At 43.6% G+C, this 24,740-nt stretch overlaps 1 protein-coding gene across 2 annotated transcripts in view; it reads left to right on the top strand.

The window, feature by feature from the left end:
* The window catches only part of SI (sucrase-isomaltase), a 470,126-nt gene that overhangs the window by 368,407 nt on the left and 76,979 nt on the right, over positions 1-24,740 (top strand). For both annotated transcript variants that reach the window (XM_073626133.1, XM_073626134.1), the window contains exon 54: positions 2,432-2,560. In XM_073626133.1, the coding sequence (XP_073482234.1) occupies positions 2,432-2,560 (129 nt within the window). The remainder of the gene's footprint in view (positions 1-2,431; positions 2,561-24,740) is intronic.

Here is a 24,740-nt window from a genome sequence, read left to right as displayed (position 1 = left end):
AGGCTATATCTTTTCTTATCAATGGCATACATCTGTATTTTATGGTGAACATGGGAATTTTAAAAATATATTTACTAAATATTTTTACCTTTTGATATGACCTATTTATTATCAATGTAGAGTCATCATTGTGAATTATGCATACCCTTAATGTTACCAGCATATTCATTATGAATTGTGCTTAATAGTCTCAATACCTTTGTATGTTTAATTACCTGTGCTATTTTGAATTTGTATGTATTATGCAATGTACAATAAAATTCCTTTATTATTCACCCTATCATTCTTTGGGCTGTCATATGCTTCACACAAAGTCCCACACCCCTGGTATATGGTTATATACCCCTTTTCTTCAATATACAAATGGGATGGATGTCTATGTCCTTACCAGGTCATGATATCATTAAAAGTCCCGAGGGATGGAAATACATGATTTTACCAGATCATGGCTTCCTAAAAGTCCCTTAATTTCTTCTTCTCCCCCCTTTTTTCCTCATTCCATTATAAAGAGAGAATGGCCGGCTAATATAGAATATATTGTCTCTATCTATTTATACATACTTTACTCTGTGACCTTTCAATAGCTTATTGTGGGCAAACTAATGAACAATGCCTGTGACTAGGGATGGGCTTTCTGTTCGAGTCGAACATGAGTTAGACTCGAGCATTGGCTGTTCGCCCATTCACCGAACAGTGAACAATTTGGGGTGTTCGCGGCAAATTCAAAAAGCCGCGGAACACCCTTTAAAAGTCTATGGAAGAAATCTAAAGTGCTAATTTTAGAGGTTAATATGCAAGTTATTGTCGTAAAAAGTGTTTGGGGCACCCGGGTCCTGCCCCAGGGGATATGTATCAATGTATCAATGCAAAAAAAAGTTTTAAAAATGGACATTTTTTTGGGAGCAGTGATTTTAATAATGCAGTGATTTTAATTATGCTTAAAGTGAAACAATAAAAGTGAAATATTCCTTTAAATTTCGTACCTGGGGGGTGTCTATAGTATGCCTGTACAGTAGCGCATGTTTCCCGTGTTTATAACAGTCCGAGAGCAAAATGACATTTCTAAAGGAAAAAAAAAGTCATTTAAAAGTGCTAGCGCTAGTGCCGGCTATTAATGAATTGTCGGTCCCGACAATACACATAAAAATAATTGAAAGTCATTGAAAAAAAAAATGGGTTCCCCCAAAATTCCATTGCCAGGTCCTTCAGGACCAGTATGGATATTAAGGGGAACTCCCTTAAAAGGCGGAGTTCCCCTTAAAAGGTCTGGTATGGATTTTTGGGGGGAACGCCACACCATATTTTTTTTTATTTTGGCTAGGAGTTCCCCTTAATATCCATACCAGACCTGAAGGGCCTGGTAATGGAATTTTGGGGGACCCCTACGCATTTTTTAAATTTATTTTTCAATGACTTTTATGTGTATTGTCGGGACTGACAATCCATTAATAGCCGGTGCTAGCCCTAGCACTTTTAAATAATTTTTTTTTCCTTTAGAAATTTTATTTTGCTCTCAGACTGTTATAAACACGGGAAACATGCAATACTTTACAGGCATACTATAGACACCCCCCAGGTCCGAAATTTAAGAGAATATTTCACTTTGATTGTTTCACTTTAAGCATAATTAAAATCACTGCTCCCGAAAAAACTGCCATTTTAAAACTTTTTTTGCATTGATTAATGTCCCCTGGGGCAGGACCCAGGTCCCCACAATAACTTGCATATTAACCTTTAAAATTAGCACTTTTGATTTTTCATGTTCGTGTCCCATAGACTTTAACGGTGTTCGTGTATTCAAACAAATTTTTCGCCTGTTCGCATGTTCTGGATGTGAACCGAACAGGGGGATGTTCGGCCCATCTCCACCTGTGACTAGTTTTATGAGTTCTTGCACATTGTATTGTCTATATATTTTAGTTTTTTAAAACCTGTGCATTGTTATTCATATTCCGCGTACACACGGTCGGAATTTCCGACAACAAATGTTCTATGTGAGCTTGTTGTCGGAAATTCCGACCGTGTATATGCTCCATCGGAAATTTGCAAATGTTTGAGAGCTGGTTCTCAAATTTTCTGACAACAAACTTGTTATCGGAAATTCCGAGTGTGTGTACACAATGCCGACACACAAAATTCCACGCATGCTCGGAATCAAGCAGAAGAGCCGCACTGGCTATTGAACTTCATTTTCTCAGCTCGTCATACATGTATGTCACCGGGTTCTTGACGTTCGGAATTTCCGACAACATTTGTGTGACCGTGTGTATGCAAGGCAAGTTTGAGCCAACATCCGTCGGAAAAAAATCCACGGTTTTGTTGTCGTAATGTCCGATCGTGTGTACGCGGCATAAGTGTACAATCTGTCACAATCCTTGCATTACTGTAAAAACTCATTGCTGTGCACTGAATATGTATTGTGTCCTCTCAGGATGTGCAGTATGCTGACATTGATTACATGGAGAGGCAAATGGATTTCACTTTGGGCAAAAATTTTTCAAGACTCCCTGACATCTTCGATAAAATCCGATTAGATGGAATGAAAGTCATCATCATGCTGGTATGACATATTTTAAGTATTGATGGATTGCTTAGCCAAGATTTGTAGCAATATTGTTTACACAACTACGTAACCTTTAACTCTCAATCCTATAAGCATGTATTTGAGCATAAAAGAATCCTCATTACAGCATTTTAGCTAAATAATTTTACATAAGACCCCTATCGCCCTGGGGTGAGCGGGCGTTGACGGTAAAATGCCGCTAGTTTTTGCAGCCCTTTACCGTCATTTTAGCGGCGCTATTTGGCCGCTAGTGGGGTGCTTTTTACCCCCACTAGCGGCCGAATGAAGGGTTAAATGCGCTTGTGTATCGCCATTCATTTCGTTGTCCATTCATTTCAGTGTATACACCGCTCGTTCACCGCCCCAAAGATGCTGCTTGCGGGACTTTTTTAACGTCCTGCCAGCGCATCGCTCCAGTGTGAAAGCACACGGGCTTTCACGCTGGGATTGCAGAGGAGGTGTTTTTCAGGCGCTCTAAAGGCGCTCTTTTTAGCCCAAAAGGGCCTGAAAACGCTCCAGTGTGAAAGGGGTCTTATGCACAAAAACACATATATTCAAATAATCATGTGTGAATTTGTAATCCCTTCAAAGAATGCTTTCACATTATAGGCAATATGTTGTGTTACTATTGCCTTTTTAATTTTTAAATTTCACGTTTGTACTTTCTAACTTGTTCACATACTCTTTTTATGTGACGTAACGGCCCATAATGCACTGCAGGAGCGCAGTGCATTGCTGTATGATGATTGGCCAAAGCATGCACCATGACCTGCATGCTTTGGCCAATCCCAGCACCCTCAGCTAAAAGAGCCATAATTGGCCAAAGGCAGGGTGCCTTTTGCCAATCATGGTTAAGGGGGACTAAGTCCATGCCCCACACTATATAAAGCTGCCTGCACATCGGCCCCATGTAGTGTGTTGTTGGCGTGGATGGAGAGAGAGTGTCATTTAGATTGAGCAAGCAGGCAGGTTACTTAGCTGCAGTCTATTTAATATTTAATATATATATATATATACACAGAAGTCTCGTGTGTGTGTATATATATATATATATATATATATATATATATATATATATATATATATATATATACACTGTATCCAGTTTAGCTATATGTGACTGCAGCTGCAGGCCGTTCCTGGTGTACTTTTTCTTATATACTTCAGGCAGGCAGGTTATTCAGTTAGCTGCAGTGTATTTAATATATATATATACAGACAGTCATATATATATATATATATATATATATATACGGTATATCCACTGTATCCAGTTTACCTATATCTGACTGCAGGCCGTTTCTGGTGTACTTTTTCTAATATAGTTCAGGCAGTGTACACAGTACTGTGCACCCATAGTGCAGTTGCTACTACTTTTCTAGTGGTGTACACAGTACACCCATAGTTGTTATTACACTTCTGTTGATGTACACAGTACCGTGCACCCATAGTGCAGTTGCTACTACTTTTCTGGTGGTGTACACAATACAGTATACCCATAGTTGTTATTACACTTCTGTTGGAGTGTACAGTACCGTGCATCCTTAGTGCAGTTGCTACTACTTTTCTGGTGGTGTACACAATACAGTACACCCATAGTTGTTACTACACTTCTGTTGGTGCATGATACACAGTACTGTACACCCCAAGTGCAGTTGCTACTACTTTCCTGGTGGTTTACACAATACATACAGTGCACCCATAGTTGTTATTACACTTCTGTTGGTGTACACTGTACCATGCACCATAGTGCAGTTGCTACTACTTTTATGCTGGTGTACACAGTACAAAATACATACAGTACACCCATAGTTGTTATTAAACTTCCGTTGGTGTACACAGTACCGTGCATCCCTAGTGCAGTTGTTACTACTTTCCTGGTGGTGTACACAATACATACAGTACACCCATAGTTGTTATTACACTTCTGTTGGTGTACACAGTACCGTGCACCCCTAGTGCACTTGCTACTACTTTTCTGGTGGTGTACACAGTACATAATACATACAGTACACCCATAGTTGTTATTACACTTCTGTTGATGTACACAGTACCATGCACCCCTAGTGCAGCTGCTACTACTTTCCTGGTGGTGTACACAATACATACAGTGCACCCATAGTTGTTATTAAACTTCTGTTGGTGTACACAGTACTGTGCACCCCTAGTGCAGTTGCTACTACTTTCCTGGTGGTGTACACAAAACATACAGTGCACCCATAGTTGTTAGTACACTTCTGTTGGTGTACACAGTACCGTGCACCCCTAGTGGAGTTGATAATACTTTTCTGGTGGTGTACACAGTACACAATACATACAGTACACCCATAGTTGTTATTACACTTCTGTTGGTGTACACAGTACCATACACCCCTAGTGCAGCTGCTACTACTTTCCTGGTGGTGTACACAATACATACAGTGCACCCATAGTTGTTATTACACTTCTGTTGGTGTACACAGTACCGTGCACCCCTAGTGCAGTTGCTACTACTTTTCTACTTCCCTGGTGGTGTACACAGTACACAATACATACAGTACACCCATAGTTGTTATTACACTTCTGTTGGTGTACACAGTACCATGCACCCCTAGTGCAGCTGCTACTACTTTCCTGGTGGTGTACACAATACATACAGTGCACCCATAGTTGTTGTTAAACTTCTGTTGGTGTACACAGTACCGTGCACCCCTAGTGCAGTTGCTACTACTTTTCTGGTGGTGTACACAATACAGTATACCCATAGTTGTTATTACACTTCTGTTGGAGTGTACAGTACCGTGCATCCTTAGTGCAGTTGCTACTACTTTTCTGGTGGTGTACACAATACAGTACACCCATAGTTGTTACTACACTTCTGTTGGTGCATGATACACAGTACTGTACACCCCAAGTGCAGTTGCTACTACTTTCCTGGTGGTTTACACAATACATACAGTGCACCCATAGTTGTTATTACACTTCTGTTGGTGTACACTGTACCATGCACCATAGTGCAGTTGCTACTACTTTTATGCTGGTGTACACAGTACAAAATACATACAGTACACCCATAGTTGTTATTAAACTTCCGTTGGTGTACACAGTACCGTGCATCCCTAGTGCAGTTGCTACTACTTTCCTGGTGGTGTACACAATACATGCAGTGCACCTATAGTTGTTATTACACTTATATTGGTGTAAAAAGTACTGTGCACCCCTAGTGCAGTTGCTACTACTTCCCTGGTGGTGTACACAGTACACAATACATACAGTACACCAATAGTTGTTATTACACTTCTGTTGGTGTACACAGTACCATACACCCCTAGTGCAGCTGCTACTACTTTCCTGGTGGTGTACACAATACATACAGTGCACCCATAGTTGTTATTACACTTCTGTTGGTGTACACAGTACTGTGCACCCCTAGTGCAGTTGCTACTACTTTTCTACTTCCCTGGTGGTGTACACAGTACACAATACATACAGTACACCCATAGTTGTTATTACACTTCTGTTGGTGTACACAGTACCATGCACCCCTAGTGCAGCTGCTACTACTTTCCTGGTGGTGTACACAATACATACAGTGCACCCATAGTTGTTATTAAACTTCTGTTGGTGTACACAGTACTGTGCACCCCTAGTGCAGTTGCTACTACTTTCCTGGTGGTGTACACAAAACATACAGTGCACCCATAGTTGTTAGTACACTTCTGTTGGTGTACACAGTACCGTGCACCCCTAGTGGAGTTGATAATACTTTTCTGGTGGTGTACACAGTACACAATACATACAGTACACCCATAGTTGTTATTACACTTCTGTTGGTGTACACAGTACCATACACCCCTAGTGCAGCTGCTACTACTTTCCTGGTGGTGTACACAATACATACAGTGCACCCATAGTTGTTATTACACTTCTGTTGGTGTACACAGTACCGTGCACCCCTAGTGCAGTTGCTACTACTTTTCTACTTCCCTGGTGGTGTACACAGTACACAATACATACAGTGCACCCATAGTTGTTGTTAAACTTCTGTTGGTGTACACAGTACCGTGCACCCCTAGTGCAGTTGCTACTACTTTCCTGGTGGTGTACACAAAACATACAGTGCATCCATAGTTGTTAGTACACTTCTGTTGGTGTACACAGTACCGTGCACCCCTAGTGTAGTTGATAATACTTTTCTGGTGGTGTACACAGTACACAATACATACAGTACACCCATAGTTGTTATTACACTTCTGTTGGAGTGTACAGTACCGTGCATCCTTAGTGCAGTTGCTACTACTTTTCTGGTGGTGTACACAATACAGTACACCCATAGTTGTTACTACACTTCTGTTGGTGCATGATACACAGTACTGTACACCCCAAGTGCAGTTGCTACTACTTTCCTGGTGGTTTACACAATACATACAGTGCACCCATAGTTGTTATTACACTTCTGTTGGTGTACACTGTACCATGCACCATAGTGCAGTTGCTACTACTTTTATGCTGGTGTACACAGTACAAAATACATACAGTACACCCATAGTTGTTGTTAAACTTCCGTTGGTGTACACAGTACCGTGCATCCCTAGTGCAGTTGTTACTACTTTCCTGGTGGTGTACACAATACATACAGTACACCCATAGTTGTTATTACACTTCTGTTGGTGTACACAGTACCGTGCACCCCTAGTGCACTTGCTACTACTTTTCTGGTGGTGTACACAGTACATAATACATACAGTACACCCATAGTTGTTATTACACTTCTGTTGGTGTACACAGTACCGTGCACCCCTAGTGCAGTTGCTACTACTTTCCTGGTGGTGTACACAATACATGCAGTGCACCTATAGTTGTTATTACACTTATATTGGTGTACACAGTACTGTGCACCCCTAGTGCAGTTGCTACTACTTCCCTGGTGGTGTACACAGTACACAATACATACAGTACACCCATAGTTGTTATTACACTTCTGTTGGTGTACACAGTACCATGCACCCCTAGTGCAGCTGCTACTACTTTCCTGGTGGTGTACACAATACATACAGTGCACCCATAGTTGTTATTAAACTTCTGTTGGTGTACACAGTACTGTGCACCCCTAGTGCAGTTGCTACTACTTTCCTGGTGGTGTACACAAAACATACAGTGCACCCATAGTTGTTAGTACACTTCTGTTGGTGTACACAGTACCGTGCACCCCTAGTGGAGTTGATAATACTTTTCTGGTGGTGTACACAGTACACAATACATACAGTACACCCATAGTTGTTATTACACTTCTGTTGGTGTACACAGTACCATACACCCCTAGTGCAGCTGCTACTACTTTCCTGGTGGTGTACACAATACATACAGTGCACCCATAGTTGTTATTACACTTCTGTTGGTGTACACAGTACCGTGCACCCCTAGTGCAGTTGCTACTACTTTTCTACTTCCCTGGTGGTGTACACAGTACACAATACATACAGTACACCCATAGTTGTTATTACACTTCTGTTGGTGTACACAGTACCATGCACCCCTAGTGCAGCTGCTACTACTTTCCTGGTGGTGTACACAATACATACAGTGCACCCATAGTTGTTGTTAAACTTCTGTTGGTGTACACAGTACCGTGCACCCCTAGTGCAGTTGCTACTACTTTTCTGGTGGTGTACACAATACAGTATACCCATAGTTGTTATTACACTTCTGTTGGAGTGTACAGTACCGTGCATCCTTAGTGCAGTTGCTACTACTTTTCTGGTGGTGTACACAATACAGTACACCCATAGTTGTTACTACACTTCTGTTGGTGCATGATACACAGTACTGTACACCCCAAGTGCAGTTGCTACTACTTTCCTGGTGGTTTACACAATACATACAGTGCACCCATAGTTGTTATTACACTTCTGTTGGTGTACACTGTACCATGCACCATAGTGCAGTTGCTACTACTTTTATGCTGGTGTACACAGTACAAAATACATACAGTACACCCATAGTTGTTATTAAACTTCCGTTGGTGTACACAGTACCGTGCATCCCTAGTGCAGTTGCTACTACTTTCCTGGTGGTGTACACAATACATGCAGTGCACCTATAGTTGTTATTACACTTATATTGGTGTACACAGTACTGTGCACCCCTAGTGCAGTTGCTACTACTTCCCTGGTGGTGTACACAGTACACAATACATACAGTACACCAATAGTTGTTATTACACTTCTGTTGGTGTACACAGTACCATACACCCCTAGTGCAGCTGCTACTACTTTCCTGGTGGTGTACACAATACATACAGTGCACCCATAGTTGTTATTACACTTCTGTTGGTGTACACAGTACTGTGCACCCCTAGTGCAGTTGCTACTACTTTTCTACTTCCCTGGTGGTGTACACAGTACACAATACATACAGTACACCCATAGTTGTTATTACACTTCTGTTGGTGTACACAGTACCATGCACCCCTAGTGCAGCTGCTACTACTTTCCTGGTGGTGTACACAATACATACAGTGCACCCATAGTTGTTATTAAACTTCTGTTGGTGTACACAGTACTGTGCACCCCTAGTGCAGTTGCTACTACTTTCCTGGTGGTGTACACAAAACATACAGTGCACCCATAGTTGTTAGTACACTTCTGTTGGTGTACACAGTACCGTGCACCCCTAGTGGAGTTGATAATACTTTTCTGGTGGTGTACACAGTACACAATACATACAGTACACCCATAGTTGTTATTACACTTCTGTTGGTGTACACAGTACCATACACCCCTAGTGCAGCTGCTACTACTTTCCTGGTGGTGTACACAATACATACAGTGCACCCATAGTTGTTATTACACTTCTGTTGGTGTACACAGTACCGTGCACCCCTAGTGCAGTTGCTACTACTTTTCTACTTCCCTGGTGGTGTACACAGTACACAATACATACAGTACACCCATAGTTGTTATTACACTTCTGTTGGTGTACACAGTACCATGCACCCCTAGTGCAGCTGCTACTACTTTCCTGGTGGTGTACACAATACATACAGTGCACCCATAGTTGTTGTTAAACTTCTGTTGGTGTACACAGTACCGTGCACCCCTAGTGCAGTTGCTACTACTTTCCTGGTGGTGTACACAAAACATACAGTGCACCCATAGTTGTTAGTACACTTCTGTTGGTGTACACAGTACCGTGCACCCCTAGTGTAGTTGATAATACTTTTCTGGTGGTGTACACAGTACACAATACATACAGTACACCCATAGTTGTTATTACACTTCTGTTGGTTTACACAGTACCTTGCACCCCTAGTGCAGTTGCTACTACTTTTCTGGTGGTGTACACAGTACACAATACATACAGTGCACCCATAGTTGTTTTTAAACTTCCGTTGGTGTACACAGTACTGTGCACCCCTAGTGCAGTTGCTACTACTTTCCTGGTGGTGTACACAATACATACAGTGCACCCATAGTTGCTACTACACTTCTGTTGGTGTACACAGTACCGTGCACCCATAGTGCAGTTTCTACTACTTTCCTGGTGGTGTACACAGTACAAAATACATACAGTACACCCATAGTTGTTATTACACTTCTGTTGGTGTACACAGTAGCGTGCACCCCTAGTGCACTTGCTACTACTTTCCTGGTGGTGTACACAGTACACAATACATACAGTACACCCATAGTTGTTATTACAATTCTGTTGGTGTACACAGTACCATGCACTCCTAGTGCAGTTGCTACTACTTTTCTGGTGGTGTGCACAGTACACAATACAGTGTAGTGTGGTTTTGCTAAACAATATTTACAGCATGTCCGGAAGGCCACCAAGGAGAGGCAGATGCTCACAGGCCACTAAAAGAAGGCAATCAGGCTTTGTGTCTACAGTCGACGGTGCTGGTCATGGACACGGTATATCCTCAGCACGTGGCCATGGGGCACGCTTGTCCTTTTTTCTGCAGCTGGCCGTGTTATTGAGCCACAAGATGCAGAAGAGTTGGTGGAATGGATAACAAAGCCCTCCTCATCCTCTGTCACCCAGGCTCAGAGTAGTTTGCCTGCCAATGCAGCTGCCAAAGCACCCTATTCAGTCGGCTCCATGTCAACAGTCACTCCTTCCTTAGCCCCACCATCATGCACGGAGGAGTCCCCCCAAACTATTCGACCACAGTGTCGGGTACATACAGGAGGATGCGCAGCGATTTGAAGGCTCCGATGTTGGTACCCAGGTTGAGGAAGGGAGTAACATGAGCCTAGAGAGAGGGGGTGCCTAAGAAGGTCAATAAATTGGCAGTCATGTTCCCCGAGCTGCAGCATACTGCCAAGTTTTCTCCAGTGACGAGGAGGGAGAGGATGATGAGGTCACTGACTCTACTTGGGTGCCTGATAGAAGAGAGGAGAAGGAGGCACATCTCCAATGAGGCAGGATGCCCTCCAGGGGGCAGCTTAAGGGCAGCCACCCTATTGCATCACACCGCAGAGCTAAGCAGGTGCAAGGCGCTGCTGACTCCCCACATATTTTTAAAAGTTCTTTGCTGTGGGCCTTTTTTGATATGTGTGCAGCAGATCGCACCGTTGCTGTTTGCAACATATGTCTGAAGCGTATCAAGCGTTGCCAAAACAGCAGTTTCTTGGGCACCACATGCTTGACCAGACATATGACAACCTCCCATGCAGTCCATTGGCAACAGCATTTTAAAGACCCACATCAAAGAACAAGGCGGACCTCTCCTTACTCCTCATCAGCTGGGATCTCCAACCCCACTATACCTCCAGTCCTCTCAGAAACCTGCACTGAGAGGAATGAATGTATAGAAATAGGTGTCCCAAGTACTTGCAGCCAATCTGTTAGCGGTACACCAACATCAGATTTTAGCAGGCAAATTTCCCTATCCCAGTTGCTAAACCATCGAAAGAAATTCAGTCCCAGCCATCCACATGCTCAGCGTCTGAATGCTAGCTTGGCCAAATTGCTAGCACTGCAACTGCTGCCTTTTCAGCTGGTAGACTCTGCCCCCTTTCGTGAATTTGTGGAATGTGCGGTACCTCAGTGGCAGGTTCCCAAACGCCATTTCTTTTCACGGAAGGCCATTCCGGCTCTCTACCAGCATGTGGAAGGCAATGTCGGCCTCGTTGGACAGGGCAGTCAGCAGTAAGGTGTATATTACTGCTGACTCATGGTCCAGCAGGCATGGACAGGGACGTTGCCTTTCTTTCACGGTGCACTGGGTAACTCTGCTGGCAGCTGGGAAGGATGCAGGACAGGGTACCCTTGCTTACAAGATCTCCTGAGGCAGGCCAGGAAAGTCTGTGGTCATTTCTGCCGGTCATATAATGTCAGTGGGTGGCTGGCTGACATTCAAAGAGAATGCAACCTGCCCAAGAACCGCCTCATTTGTGACATGCCCACCAGGTGGAACTCAATGTTGGCAATGCTGCAGCGGCTGCACATGCAGCAGAGGGCCATCAGTGAGTACCTGTGTGAGTACGGCACTAGGACAGGGTCAGGGGAGCTTGGCTTTTTTTCGCCACGCCAGTGGCTACTGATCAAGGATGCATGCACTCTCCTGTCCCCATTTGAGGAGGTCACGAGGATGGTGAGAAGTGACAGTGCATGCATCAGTGATACAGTCCCTCTTGTCTTCCTGTTGGAGCACATGCTTCGTGGAATAATTGGACAGAGCACTGGAGGCAGAACAGCGGGAGGAAGAGGAGGACTTCCTATCCTCTCAAGGCCCCCTTTATTCAGATACTAGTATTCCTGCAGGCCCGCCGATCACACAGAAAAAAGAAGAGGAGGAGGAGTATTGTGTCAGCATGGAGGTGGAGGATAACACTCAGCATCAGCAGCAGTCTTCAAGGGATCATTTGCAGTCCCCAGAAACCCATGGAGTTGTACATGGCTGGGAGGAGGTGGTTGAGGATCATGTGATCCTTAGTGACCCAGAGGACTTCAGATTGAACACCTCTGCAAACTTACGCTGCATGGCCTCCCTGATCCTGCAAAGCCTGCGAAAGGACCCTAGGAGTCGTGGTATCAAGGAGAGGGATCATTACTGACTGGCAACCCTTCTTGATCCACGTTACAAGGGTAAGGTTGCAGAACTTATCCAGCCTTCGCAGAGGGAGCAGAGGCTGAAACATCTTCGGGAGGCCTTGCAGAAAGGTTTGTGCAATGTGTTTCCAGAGCCTGGGCAGTTACAATTTCCTGGTGCTGGACAACGTGTTGCTGAGGCTTCATTCAGTCACAGAAAGAGCGGTGGAGAAGGTGGCCGGCTGACCGATGCCTTCAGACAATTCGTTAGTCCTCAGCGCCCAGGTCTGATCGGTTCCAGCAACAACCATCGCCAGCATCTGAATTACATAGTGCTGGAATATCTAGGGGCAAGATCAGACTTGGAGACCTTTCCACCAGAACATCCACTGGGTTACTGGGTCTTGTGCATGGACCACTGGCCAGAGCTTGCTCAATATGCAATTGAGCTACTGGCCTGTCCTGCATCCAGCGTTCTTTCTGAACACACATTCAGTGCTGCTGGAGGCTTTGTAACAGATCACAGAGTGCACCTGTCCACAGACTCTGTTCATATACATAAAAATTAATCAGTCTTGTATCACCAGCTACCAAGCACCTGATGCTGATGTTACCGATTGATTTTTCTATGGATGTGGGATCCCTTGAAGACTGCATATGCTGAGTGACTATCCTAATATGCTGAGTGACTATCCTATTCCTCCTCAATCTTCATGATTATAGCTTCTAGGAATATTTTTGGTTCAGGGCACCACCACCACTGCCTAAGGCCCAATTTTTCTGCCCCTGTTTAAAAAGGGCATGTAATTACAATTTTTGAGCTAATATTTCACAGCAGGGCCTGTTCCTGTGCTCAACAAAAGTATCTGTGAGGCTTTACAGTGTTGTGCACCAGCACCACCACCGCCTAAGGCCCAATTTTTATGACCCTGTTTAACAGGGGCACGTAATTACAATTTTTGATCTAATATTTCACAGCAGGGCCTGTTCCTGCTCTCAACAAAAGTATCTGTGAGGATTTACAGTGTTGTGCCACCACCACCACCGCCTAAGGCCCAATTTTCATGCCCCTGTTTAACAGGGGCGCTTAATTACAATTTTTGATCTAATATTTCACAGCAGGGCCTCTTCCTGCGCTCAACAAAAGTATCTGTGAGGCTTTACTGTGATGTGCCACCACCACCACCAACCCTGCATAAGGCCCAATTTTTATGCCCCTGTTTAACAGGGGCGTGTAATTGCAATTCTTGATATAATATTTCACAGCAGGGCCCGTTCCAGCACCCATGAAGAGTAACTGTGAGGGCTTACAGTGTTTTGGTACCACCAACACCTAAGGCTCAATTTTCCGCAGAGTGTATAGGACAGGCCATATAGTATATACAGGCAGTCCCCTATTTTCAAACATCTGACTTACAAACGACTCCTACTTAGAAACGGAGGTAGACAACAGGAAGTGAGAGGAAATCTACCCCTAGGAAGGGAAATTCTCTCCTGTAAGAGTTAATATGGGAAAAAGGAGTCTCCACTGATGCTTTATCACCAATCCTTGTTTCCCTAATAACCCAAAATTTTCTAAATCCAATTGTCATTGGGACAGAAAGTGAGGTGAAATCTTCTGAACAGTGGCACAGACAACAAAACAAATGGTACAGGGGTGATGATAACCCTTCCCTATGTTATCCAAAAAGCTTAAAAATAGATTTTTTGGGCTGGAGCTACACTTACAAAATGTACCTGTTCCAAATTACAAACAAATTCAACTTAAGAACAAACCTACAGTCCCTATCTTGTTTCTAACCCGGGCACCGCCTGTATACTGCTGCTGTTCAGAGTATATAGGGCCTGGGGGCCCCACGCCTTTTTTTTTTTTCAATTTGGTTGCGGGGTTCCCCTTAATATCCATATCAGACCCAAAGGGCAACATTACATTACAGCTGCATGCAGTTTTAAATGACTTTTATTCCTTTAGAAATGTCATTTTGTGCAGGGACTGCTCTAAACATGGGAAAAATGCAGGCATACTATAGTCACCCCCCAGGCACGATATTTAAAGGAACATTTCACTTTTATTGTTTTAAGCATTATTAAAATCACTGCTCCCGAAAAAACATTTTTAAAACTTTTTTTTGCATTGATATATGTCCCCTGGGGCAGGACTTGGGTCCCCAAACTCTTTTTTTGACAATAACTTGCATATTAGCCTTTAAAATTAGCACTTTAGATTTTTTATGTTCGAGTCCCATAGACTTTAACGGTGTTTGCATGTTCGCACTAATTTTTTGCCTGTTCGCATGTTCCGCCGCAAATCGAACGGGGGGGTGTTCTGCTCATCCCTAATGTAGAGGATGTAGACAAGTAGAATGGGTAGAGATCAGTTTTCCAAAAATACTGAAAGGTATTTTTGTGTACCAACATCCCTCAAGATATTAAAGCAAAAATATATGTAGAATGTGGGACTTTAGAGGTACACCCAATATATGAAAAACACTATTAATTAAAAATTATGTAAATATTTATTGAAACGACTTAAGAAAAAAGCAATAAAATGTGAAAACAGTTTACATTCATAGTCAAAGGTAAACATCCATAACCAAATATTGACAAATGAAGAAAAAGACTGTAATCACATAAATCTAAGCGTAGCCACGTCCACAAATTTCAACATGTTTCGCCAGGAAGGCTTCATCAGGAAAATGGACGAGGATATTTGATTATTCAAAGACAATACACATGATAAGAAAACCTTGGATGTATAAAGAGAAAACAAAAAATGAAAAATGAATGATTACATGAAAATAGCACATTTAACATTTATATTTATACATATTAATAGCTCTTTAGCTTGCACAACCATGACTCCATCATAACAAAAACAACCACAAAAAAAAAAAAAAAAACCCAACCCAACCCTAACCTAACCCTACACCCCCCACCTCCATGATCCCCAAACTAACACCAACACCACCCCTACGTCAACTCCATACCTCAATAGGAGTTCCGGGGAAGTCGCAGGGTCCGGGGTCTCGGGTAAGAGGAGAGGAGGGGAGTGGGAACCCTCAAAATTCACTGCCCCTATAGTCCAGAGAAGTTGCCAGATCACCCGTAGGGAGGGATGTGTGTTTTTATGAATTAAAAAAAAAAAAAATCCAGAAAAAAGGAAATGATAACGATATCTGCAATATATATCATAGATAGTAAGAAACATATATTACGGATGAGGGAGGCATAAGTCCATAGCAATACCTAGACAATGGACTGTACTTACCATCATCCAATAAAAACAATCAGATATTTATATTGGGAGCTCATGCGGACTGATGGCACAGTACCAGATATGGAAATGCATCTATGCGAAAATCCAAAAAGGACACAGCTACTTCATAGTTTCTGAAACGATATGTGTATATATGTGCGCCTGCATCAATATCTTGTATAAAAGACATATACAGTACCTGACCGCGAGATTGTGTTTCCAGCGCGATACCATCGCGCTGGTTCTCGGCGACAGGGTACTGTGAATGTCGCGCTGGCTCGCTCATCGGGAAAGGAAAACTTTGTTTTCCTTCCGCGATGAGTGACAGGCAGCGCTGACAGCTGTCTGGTATGAATCCTGAGGCGGGAACACCGCGCCAAATTTTAAATGAAAAAACCGGCGTGGGTTCCCCCCTCGGAGGCATACCAGGCCCTTAGGTCTGGCATGGATTGTAAGGGGAACCCCCTATGCCGAAAAATCGGCGTGGGGGTCCCCCCCAAATCCATACCAGACCCTTATCCGAGCATGCAGCCCGGCCGGCCAGGAAAGGGGGTGGGGACGAGCGAGCGCCCCCCCCCCTCCTGAGCCGTACCAGGCCGCATGCCCTCAACATGGGGGGGTGGGTGCCTTGGGGGAGGGGGGCGCCCTGCGGCCCCCCCACCCCAAAGCACCTTGTCCCCATGTTGATGAGGACAAGGGCCTCTTCCCGACAACCCTGGCCGTTGGTTGTCGGGGTCTGCGGGCGGGGGGCTTATCGGAATCCGGGAGCCCCCCTTAATAAGGGGGCCCCCAGATCCCGGCCCCCCACCCTGTGTGAATGAGTTTGGGGTACATGGTACCCCTACCCATTCACCTAGGGAAAAGTGTCAATGTAAAAAAAAACACACTACACAGGTTTTAAGAATAATTTATTAGTCAGCTCCGGGGGTCTTCTTCCGACTTCGGGGGGTCCCCTTCCGACTTCTCCCGGTGTTCGGCCTCTTCTCCCGGTGTTCGGCCTCTTCTCCCGGGCCCCACCGCTATCTTCTTCCAGCTCTATTGCCAGCGAGGGGCCCGGTCTGCTGCCGCTGTCTTGTCGCCGCTGTCTTGTCGCCGCTGTCTTGTCGCCGCTGTCTCGCCGCCGCTGTCTTGCCGCTTCTTCTTTTCTTTTCTTCTTCCCCGATGTTGACACGACGCTCTCTCCGACTCGAATGCTGTGTGCGAGCTGCGGAGCCATTTATATAGGCGGTAACCCCGCCCCCTTACGACGTCATGGTCCCAGCATGCGCAGGGACTCTGGGGTCACGCCCCCTTATGACGCCAGAGTCCCTGCGCATGCTGGGACCATGACGTCGTAAGGGGGCGGGGTTACCGCCTATATAAATGGCTCCGCAGCTCGCACACAGCATTCGAGCCGGAGAGAGCGTCGTGTCAACATCGGGGAAGAAGAAAAGAAGAGAAGAAGCGGCAAGACAGCGGCGGCGAGACAGCGGCGACAAGACAGCGGCGACAAGACAGCGGCAGCAGACCGGGCCCCTCGCTGGCAATAGAGCTGGAAGAAGATAGCGGTGGGGCCCGGGAGAAGAGGCCGAACACCGGGAGAAGAGGCCGAACACCGGGAGAAGTCGGAAGGGGACCCCCCGAAGTCGGAAGAAGACCCCCGGAGCTGACTAATAAATTATTCTTAAAACCTGTGTAGTGTGTTTTTTTTTACATTGACACTTTTCCCTAGGTGAATGGGTAGGGGTACCATGTACCCCAAACTCATTCACACAGGGTGGGGGGCCGGGATCTGGGGGCCCCCTTATTAAGGGGGGCTCCCGGATTCCGATAAGCCCCCGCCCGCAGACCCCGACAACCAACGGCCAGGGTTGTCGGGAAGAGGCCCTTGTCCTCATCAACATGGGGACAAGGTGCTTTGGGGTGGGGGGGCCGCAGGGCGCCCCCCTCCCCCAAGGCACCCACCCCCCCATGTTGAGGGCACGCGGCCTGGTACGGCTCAGGAGGGGGGGGGCCGCTCGCTCGTCCCCACCCCCTTTCCTGGCCGGCCGGGCTGCATGCTCGGATAAGGGTCTGGTATGGATTTTGGGGGGACCCCCACGCCGATTTTTCGGCATAGGGGGTTCCCCTTACAATCCATGCCAGACCTAAGGGCCTGGTATGCCCCCGAGGGGGGAACCCACGCCGGTTTTTTCATTTAAAATTTGGCGCGGTGTTCCCGCCTCAGGATTCATACCAGACAGCTATCAGCGCTGCCTGTCACTCATCGCGGAAGGAAAACAAAGTTTTCCTTTCGCGATGAGTGAGCCATCTCGGCGCTGGCCCCTGCGACGGGGCTTGTAGGTGTCAAATCTCGCCGAGAAGTGCGGCGAGATTGACACAATATCGCGGTCACCTACTGTACATATGTGTGGTGTGTCGCTAAATCCTTAAGAGCGCATGCTTACCCTAAAGATATCACACCGCTGTGTAAGAGACTACATCACATTCCTACTGGTACAGCTGGGGAAAAGCCCAAAGATAATAAGCCTCAACGATTAGTCAGCTCCTATGTTCCAAATAGAGCAAGGAGATGGCTGATGACAATCTAAGAAAAAGAAACAAGAAAACAGGCACCCAGAGCAGTGCTTAGTTCCCAATTAAGTGTACCACAAGATGCTAGACGAACCATCAGTCATTAAAGTTTTACCTAGTGCCGACGTCTGTGTTCAACATGAGCTCCCAGGCTGCCAACACAGGCATCAAAATGTGTGGGGTTTAAATATCACTCCCCATGGTGCCAAAATGCAGCGCATGATGTCACGCCACACCGGCGTCAAGCGGACACTAAAGGGAGGTCTAAGGTCCATGGACTGAATACCCGGAACCGGATACCAAGACCCAGAAGCAAATAGTGCTTTCGGTGGCCAAAAACAGTACTATAACCCACATTGGGGACAATACTGAACCAAGGAGTTGGAAAACTTGGGCAGATGGTATATAATGGCTTTGGTCACAGTTAAAACCGGAATGCCATGGATCAAAAGGATACCTCAAGGCGGGCGTGGAGCGGGGTGGCACCATCCCGAAGGGGGTGTAAGCCAACACTATTCCACACCCTTGGGCGTCCATACGGGGATCTATAGGCACTGAACTGGGGAAGTAAAAATGGGTGAACAAAAAGGCAAAAAAAAAAAGGGGGGACACCCACAGCCTGCATAGAGCTTAGATGTGGTCATGATTATGCATCACAATATTTAGTTTACAAAGTTACACACATTATTTGTATCTGCATATAGAGGGTTATAGAGATATATAAAATATCACAGCTAACTCAGTATATATTACTTTCCCTATTCCAAAACAAAATTCTAAATAATAAAAGGCAACCTTGGGCAAGACAACCCACCGGAAACTAATCATGGTACAGTATACGTCTCAAAGTCCCATATTGTTCAAAAGTAATGAGTGATTCACAAATGAAGAGGATAGATGGTAAAAAGGAAACAAACCTGTGGTCAGTGTACCCAAATAGGTAACCACATTCAGGAATCAAACCTATGGTCAGTATGCCCAAATAGGTATCCCTATTTAGGGAACATTCTCTCAAAAAGACCTGAATAAACATGTCCAGATGATGGATATAGTTCACAGAAAATGCTTGTAGCTAATCCCCTCATTGAGGCCACGGGACCTGGTGGCCTGTAAAGAATAGATCCATCTTGTCTACAATTAAAGAAGTTTATTATCAATGTCCCCACCCCGTTCGTGTTCCAGAAGGTGTTTAAGACTGAAAAAGCCAATAACTTTTAGGTCAAAATTGTGGTATAGCCCCACATGACGACTAATTGGTGTTTCCATCCTATGTTTGGAAATCAGGGACACGTGGTCCCTGATTCTGCAGAATAGTGGGCGCTTTGTTTTTCCCACATAAAATGCCCCGCAACGACATTTCATTAAGTATACAGAACCAACCGATTGGCAATTGGTTCTGTATTTGGGAGTCCAGATGTTATTATTGGGAAGAGTAACATTCTTCCCTTCTAGGATAAAGGGGCAATAGTTGCACCTACCACATGGGTAGGTACCCTATGACTTCGATTTTGAAATTGTCTGATTGCTGTGGTGGCTGCTCACTAGAGTGTCTCTCAGGGAACAAAAACGTTTGAAGGTGATCTCTGGATGTGATTTGACAAATTTGGAGATCTTTTGATCAGCTGCCAATAAGTACCAAAACTTATTGTAAATATGTCGCACTTTGGCATGTTGTCTATTGTAGTTAGTGATCGGAACTCCTATTGAGGTATGGAGTTGACGTAGGGGTGGTGTTGGTGTTAATTTGGGGATCATGGAGGTGGGGGGTGTAGGGTTGGGTTGGGTTTTTTTTTTTTTTTTTTTTGTGGTTGTTTTTGTTATGATGGAGTCATGGTTGTGTAAGCTAAAGAGCTATTAATATGTATAAATATAAATGTTAAATGTGCTATTTTCATGTAATCATTCATTTTTCATTTTTTGTTTTCTCTTTATACATCCAAGGTTGTTCTTATCATGTGTATTGTCTTTGAATAATCAAATATCCTCGTCCATTTTCCTGATGAAGCCTTCCTGGCGAAACATGTTGAAATTTGTGGACGTGGCTATGCTTAGATTTATGTGATTACAGTCTTTTTCTTCATTTGTCAATATTTGGTTATGGATGTTTACCTTTGACTATGAATGTAAACTGTTTTCACATTTTATTGCTTTTTTCTTAAGTCGTTTCAATAAATATTTACATAATTTTTAATTAATAGTGTTTTTCATATATTGGGTGTGCCTCTAAAGTCCCACATTCTACATACATTTTTGCTTTAGAGGATGTAGAGGCTACTACAGCTAACTAATGAAAGTTTAGCTGCCTGACCATCATGCTAACCCACCTAAATAATCAACCCTAAACAAGTATGCAAATCAGAAGGGTCAGAGAAAAGTTGAAACATCTTATCTGCATACTTTTACCAGGTCATCCGCTCATGGTATTTATGCTATGGGATTGACATGATGACAATCCATTTGTAGAAGTAGGGGTTGGCAGGAGCAGCCTGTATTGTACAGCTAAAATACCATGTGCAGTAGCAAACGTATTTAGTTTTATTTTTACAGTGGTGGATACCTCACACTGCAAATTAAGCATAGCTTCACCCTGGTACGATCAAACTTTAAAATAAGAAAAGAATATAGCATTGTCTATATTTACTAAACTAACAGAAAAATATTGGGCACTGACAAAAAAGCTTGGAGTCTCAATTTAAAGACTATAAAGTTGTAACAAAAACAGAGCCACATGAGCATAAAAAACAACTCAACTGCAGTTCTCTCTTTTTTTTTTCTTCATTTGAATTCTATAGGCAATGCAACTATATGTCTTTGTGCACTTTCATGTGTGTAGTAGTTACATATGTCTATTTCCACCATGGAGCTGTTTGCACTTCAGTATGGTTATTGCGCTACTTTCAGTAGTGCAACTCCAATCACCTGCTTGCATCTTGGAAGAACAAAGAGGTTGACGCCACTCTAATGAATAGGGATATTCAATGATATTTATTGGATTTCCCATAGCACAAAGACATCAGAGCTCCAGATAGGAAACATCAGTTAATGCGTTTCACACAATCTGCGCTTAATCATAACAAGAGCACACCTCTTGCAGATTCTCTTAAATACTAAGAAACCAGCTGAAACTCATGAGTGGCTCTCTTTAATACATAAAAGACCCCCCGTCTCTAAAAAAAATTTCTTACTATAGAGAAGATAATAATGATACATACGGTAGTCACAACATATTGTCTAAATCAAAAGGAGATGCAGACATAAAAAAAAGGGGGGGGGAACAATAGTATCACAGGTAATTGACAAGACCACAAAACAGGGAAAAATATAGTGATTAAGATAGCACAAAAGGGCATCATTTGAGACAAAACAATATTCAGAAAAGTATGCATAAAAAACTTATCTAAAATAGGAGACTGAGAGATGTGAACCAAATCAGAAGAGAAATGACAGGAACTACTCATAATAGTGGGCAACTTCTGAAAGTTTAGACCGACCAGAATCCGGGTCTGAAAATGAAAAGTTCAAAACAGCTCCTTCCTGCATAGGAGAAGTAACAGATCACCCCCCCCCCCCTTTTAGAGACATTCATTTTCTAAATGATCTGTATACCCACTGCTGATACATCACCCACATGATTGTTATTAAAGTGTTGAGCTACAATTGTCTCTAATATAACCAATGTGCTTGTCAAAACGATTTCTCCTAGTAGTGTGACCCACATACTGGATGGAGCAGGTCTAGACGTAATCACATATATAACACATTTGGTGTTACATTTAAAAAAAAAACTTTTTAATTAAATGATCTACCATTACTGGTATGCCCTGTACACACGATCGGACATTGATCGGACATTCCGACTACAAAATCCATCGGATTTTTTTCTGACGGATTTTGGGCCAAACTTGTCTTGCATACACACGGTTGCACAAAGTTGTCGGAAAATCCGATCGTTCTGAACGCGGTGACGTAAAACACATACGTCAGGACTATAAACGGGGCAGTAGCCAATAGCTTTCGTCTCTTAATTTATTCTGAGCATGCATGACACTTTGTGTGTAGAATTTGTGTACACACGATCAGAATTTAAACGATCGTATTTTGTTGTCGGAAAATTTTATATCCTGCTCTCAAACTTTGTGTGTTGGAAATTCCGACGGAAAAAGTCCGATGGAGCCCACACACAATCGGAATTTCCAACAACACAATCTGATCGCACTTTTTCCATCGGAAAATCCGACCGTGTGTACAGGGCAGTAGACTGAAACGTACCTCCACTCAGTACATGTGAGCAGCAAGAGCAATCAGATGCCCCACATCTATAGTTTCCCTTGGAATGAAGGGCAAAGGGTTGAAAAAACTAGGGGATAGTACACTACCCAGTAATGAAGCTTCTCTGGGAATAATATTGATACCATCATGTAAAATCTCTGAACAAACCTGGTCATTAAATAAAATAGGCAAATACCTATTCACAATATTACCAACTTGCTTAAATTCCAAGCTATATGACATCACTAGTGATGCCCGATTTCTCCATTTAGATTGTACACTTTTAGTACCTTGTAGCATTTCTGATCTATACTTATTTTTGCAATCTCAAAAGCCCTCTTCAGGGCCCACTTAGGATAACCCCTTTCTATAAACTCTTGATTTAACAAATCAGATTCACATTCAAAATCTGTAATTTCACTGCCAATATTGCAAAGCTGCAAAAACTGACCCACCGGAATGCTCCTGAAAGTATGTTTAGGGTGACTAGATTGAGCTAGTAAGAGACTATTACCTGCTAAAGGTTTACTATATATACATGTAGTTACCCATTTCTGCTCCCCTATCAAAATAGCTTTAATTCAAATGTCCACATATAGAAAACTTTAAGCGGGAAATACTATCCGTTTCCCCGTTTTGTGGTCTTGTCATTTGCCTGTGGTTTTTGGTACTATCTGTCCAACCCCCCCCCCGCCCCCCCCCCCTTTTTTTTTTGTACAAGTTTCCTTTTGATTTTGACGATATGTTGTGACTATGTATTGTTATCATCTTTTTTATAGTAAGAAAACAATTTTAGAGGCTGGGGGTCTTTTATATATTATGGTTACTTTTAGGCTCCATGCACACTGGAGCTTATAAATGGCCGTTTTTTGGAGTTTGGGCGTTTTTTTTAACAGCCCATAAACTCCTCTCTATGCTATCCTATGTGTCCATGCACACATGGACACTTTTTAGCTTTTATCAGCAGTGGAGTTTATGGGCTGTTCTCTGAACGCCATAAAATCGCATTCAAAGTTTTTTTTTTAGATTTTCCATGTCTGTAGGGAAAGAGAGCCACTTATAAGTTTCAGCTGGTTTCTTAGTATTTAAAAGTACCTGTGATGGGTGTGCTCCTGTTATGACTAAGTGCAGATTGCGTAAAACGCGTTAACTGCTGTTGCCTATCTGGAACTGTGATGTCTTTGTGATATGAAATATATACAGTGAATATAGCTGGATTTCCCTATTCATTGGAGTGCGGTCAGCCGCTTTGTTCTCAGGCTGATACAGAGCGGGCCGACCTGGAGCAGTTTGTGTACTTTACCTTCTCATTTGGATTTTGCTGCTTGCTTGCTTGGTTTAAAAAAAAAAAAAAAAAACAAGATCTTTTTGAGCTATGGTTTTCAAACTCAAAAGGTGTGAATGAGCCATGAGAATATAGCTAGTGGAAAATTTTCAATAAATGTTTCAACATGATTAAAACGCTTATAATATAAATATATTAATTAGTTTAAATTTAGCATAAAGGATGATACTTACATTAAATAAGAGATGATCCCCATGCTGGTGACTGCTGTCTTTGTTTAAATCTTAGGTCCTCTGCCTCCCCCACATAATCCCGCAGTGATAAGCTTCTGGTGCTGCAGGGGTTAATACGAACTGCTGGACCTGTCACAGGCACTTTCCAAGAGTGCTGACTATGCCCTCCATTCCCATCCGCCTCCTCCATTCATAAAAGCTGTTATATAGCTTCCAGCAATGATAAGCGCTCTATGTTTAGAGGAGGCGGACCATTCATCCGTCCACCCATCCTCCATTTATAGAGCGCTTTTCATCACTAGACGTTATAGTAAAGCTTCTATAAAGGGAGGAGGGGTGGGGGGGCATAGGCATAGTTGTCACACTTGATGAGTGCCTATGATAGGTCCAATGGCTCATATTAGCCTCTGCAGCATTGAAAGATTACTGCTATGGGGGTATGGGGGGCGCAGAAGACTAAAAGTTTAAATCAAGGATCTTCAAACTACGGTCCTGTAAAACCTTTATCTCAAGAGGAAACAAACTGTTCCTGTGACTGCTTAAAAAGTGTTAGCTGGAATTTGG

This window comes from Aquarana catesbeiana, linkage group LG04 (assembly GCF_042186555.1).
Source record: "Aquarana catesbeiana isolate 2022-GZ linkage group LG04, ASM4218655v1, whole genome shotgun sequence".
Classification (NCBI taxonomy): Eukaryota; Metazoa; Chordata; class Amphibia; order Anura; family Ranidae; genus Aquarana; species Aquarana catesbeiana.
The sequence above is the reverse complement of the archived record's forward strand: the minus strand, read 5'-3'. Positions and strand labels throughout refer to the sequence as shown.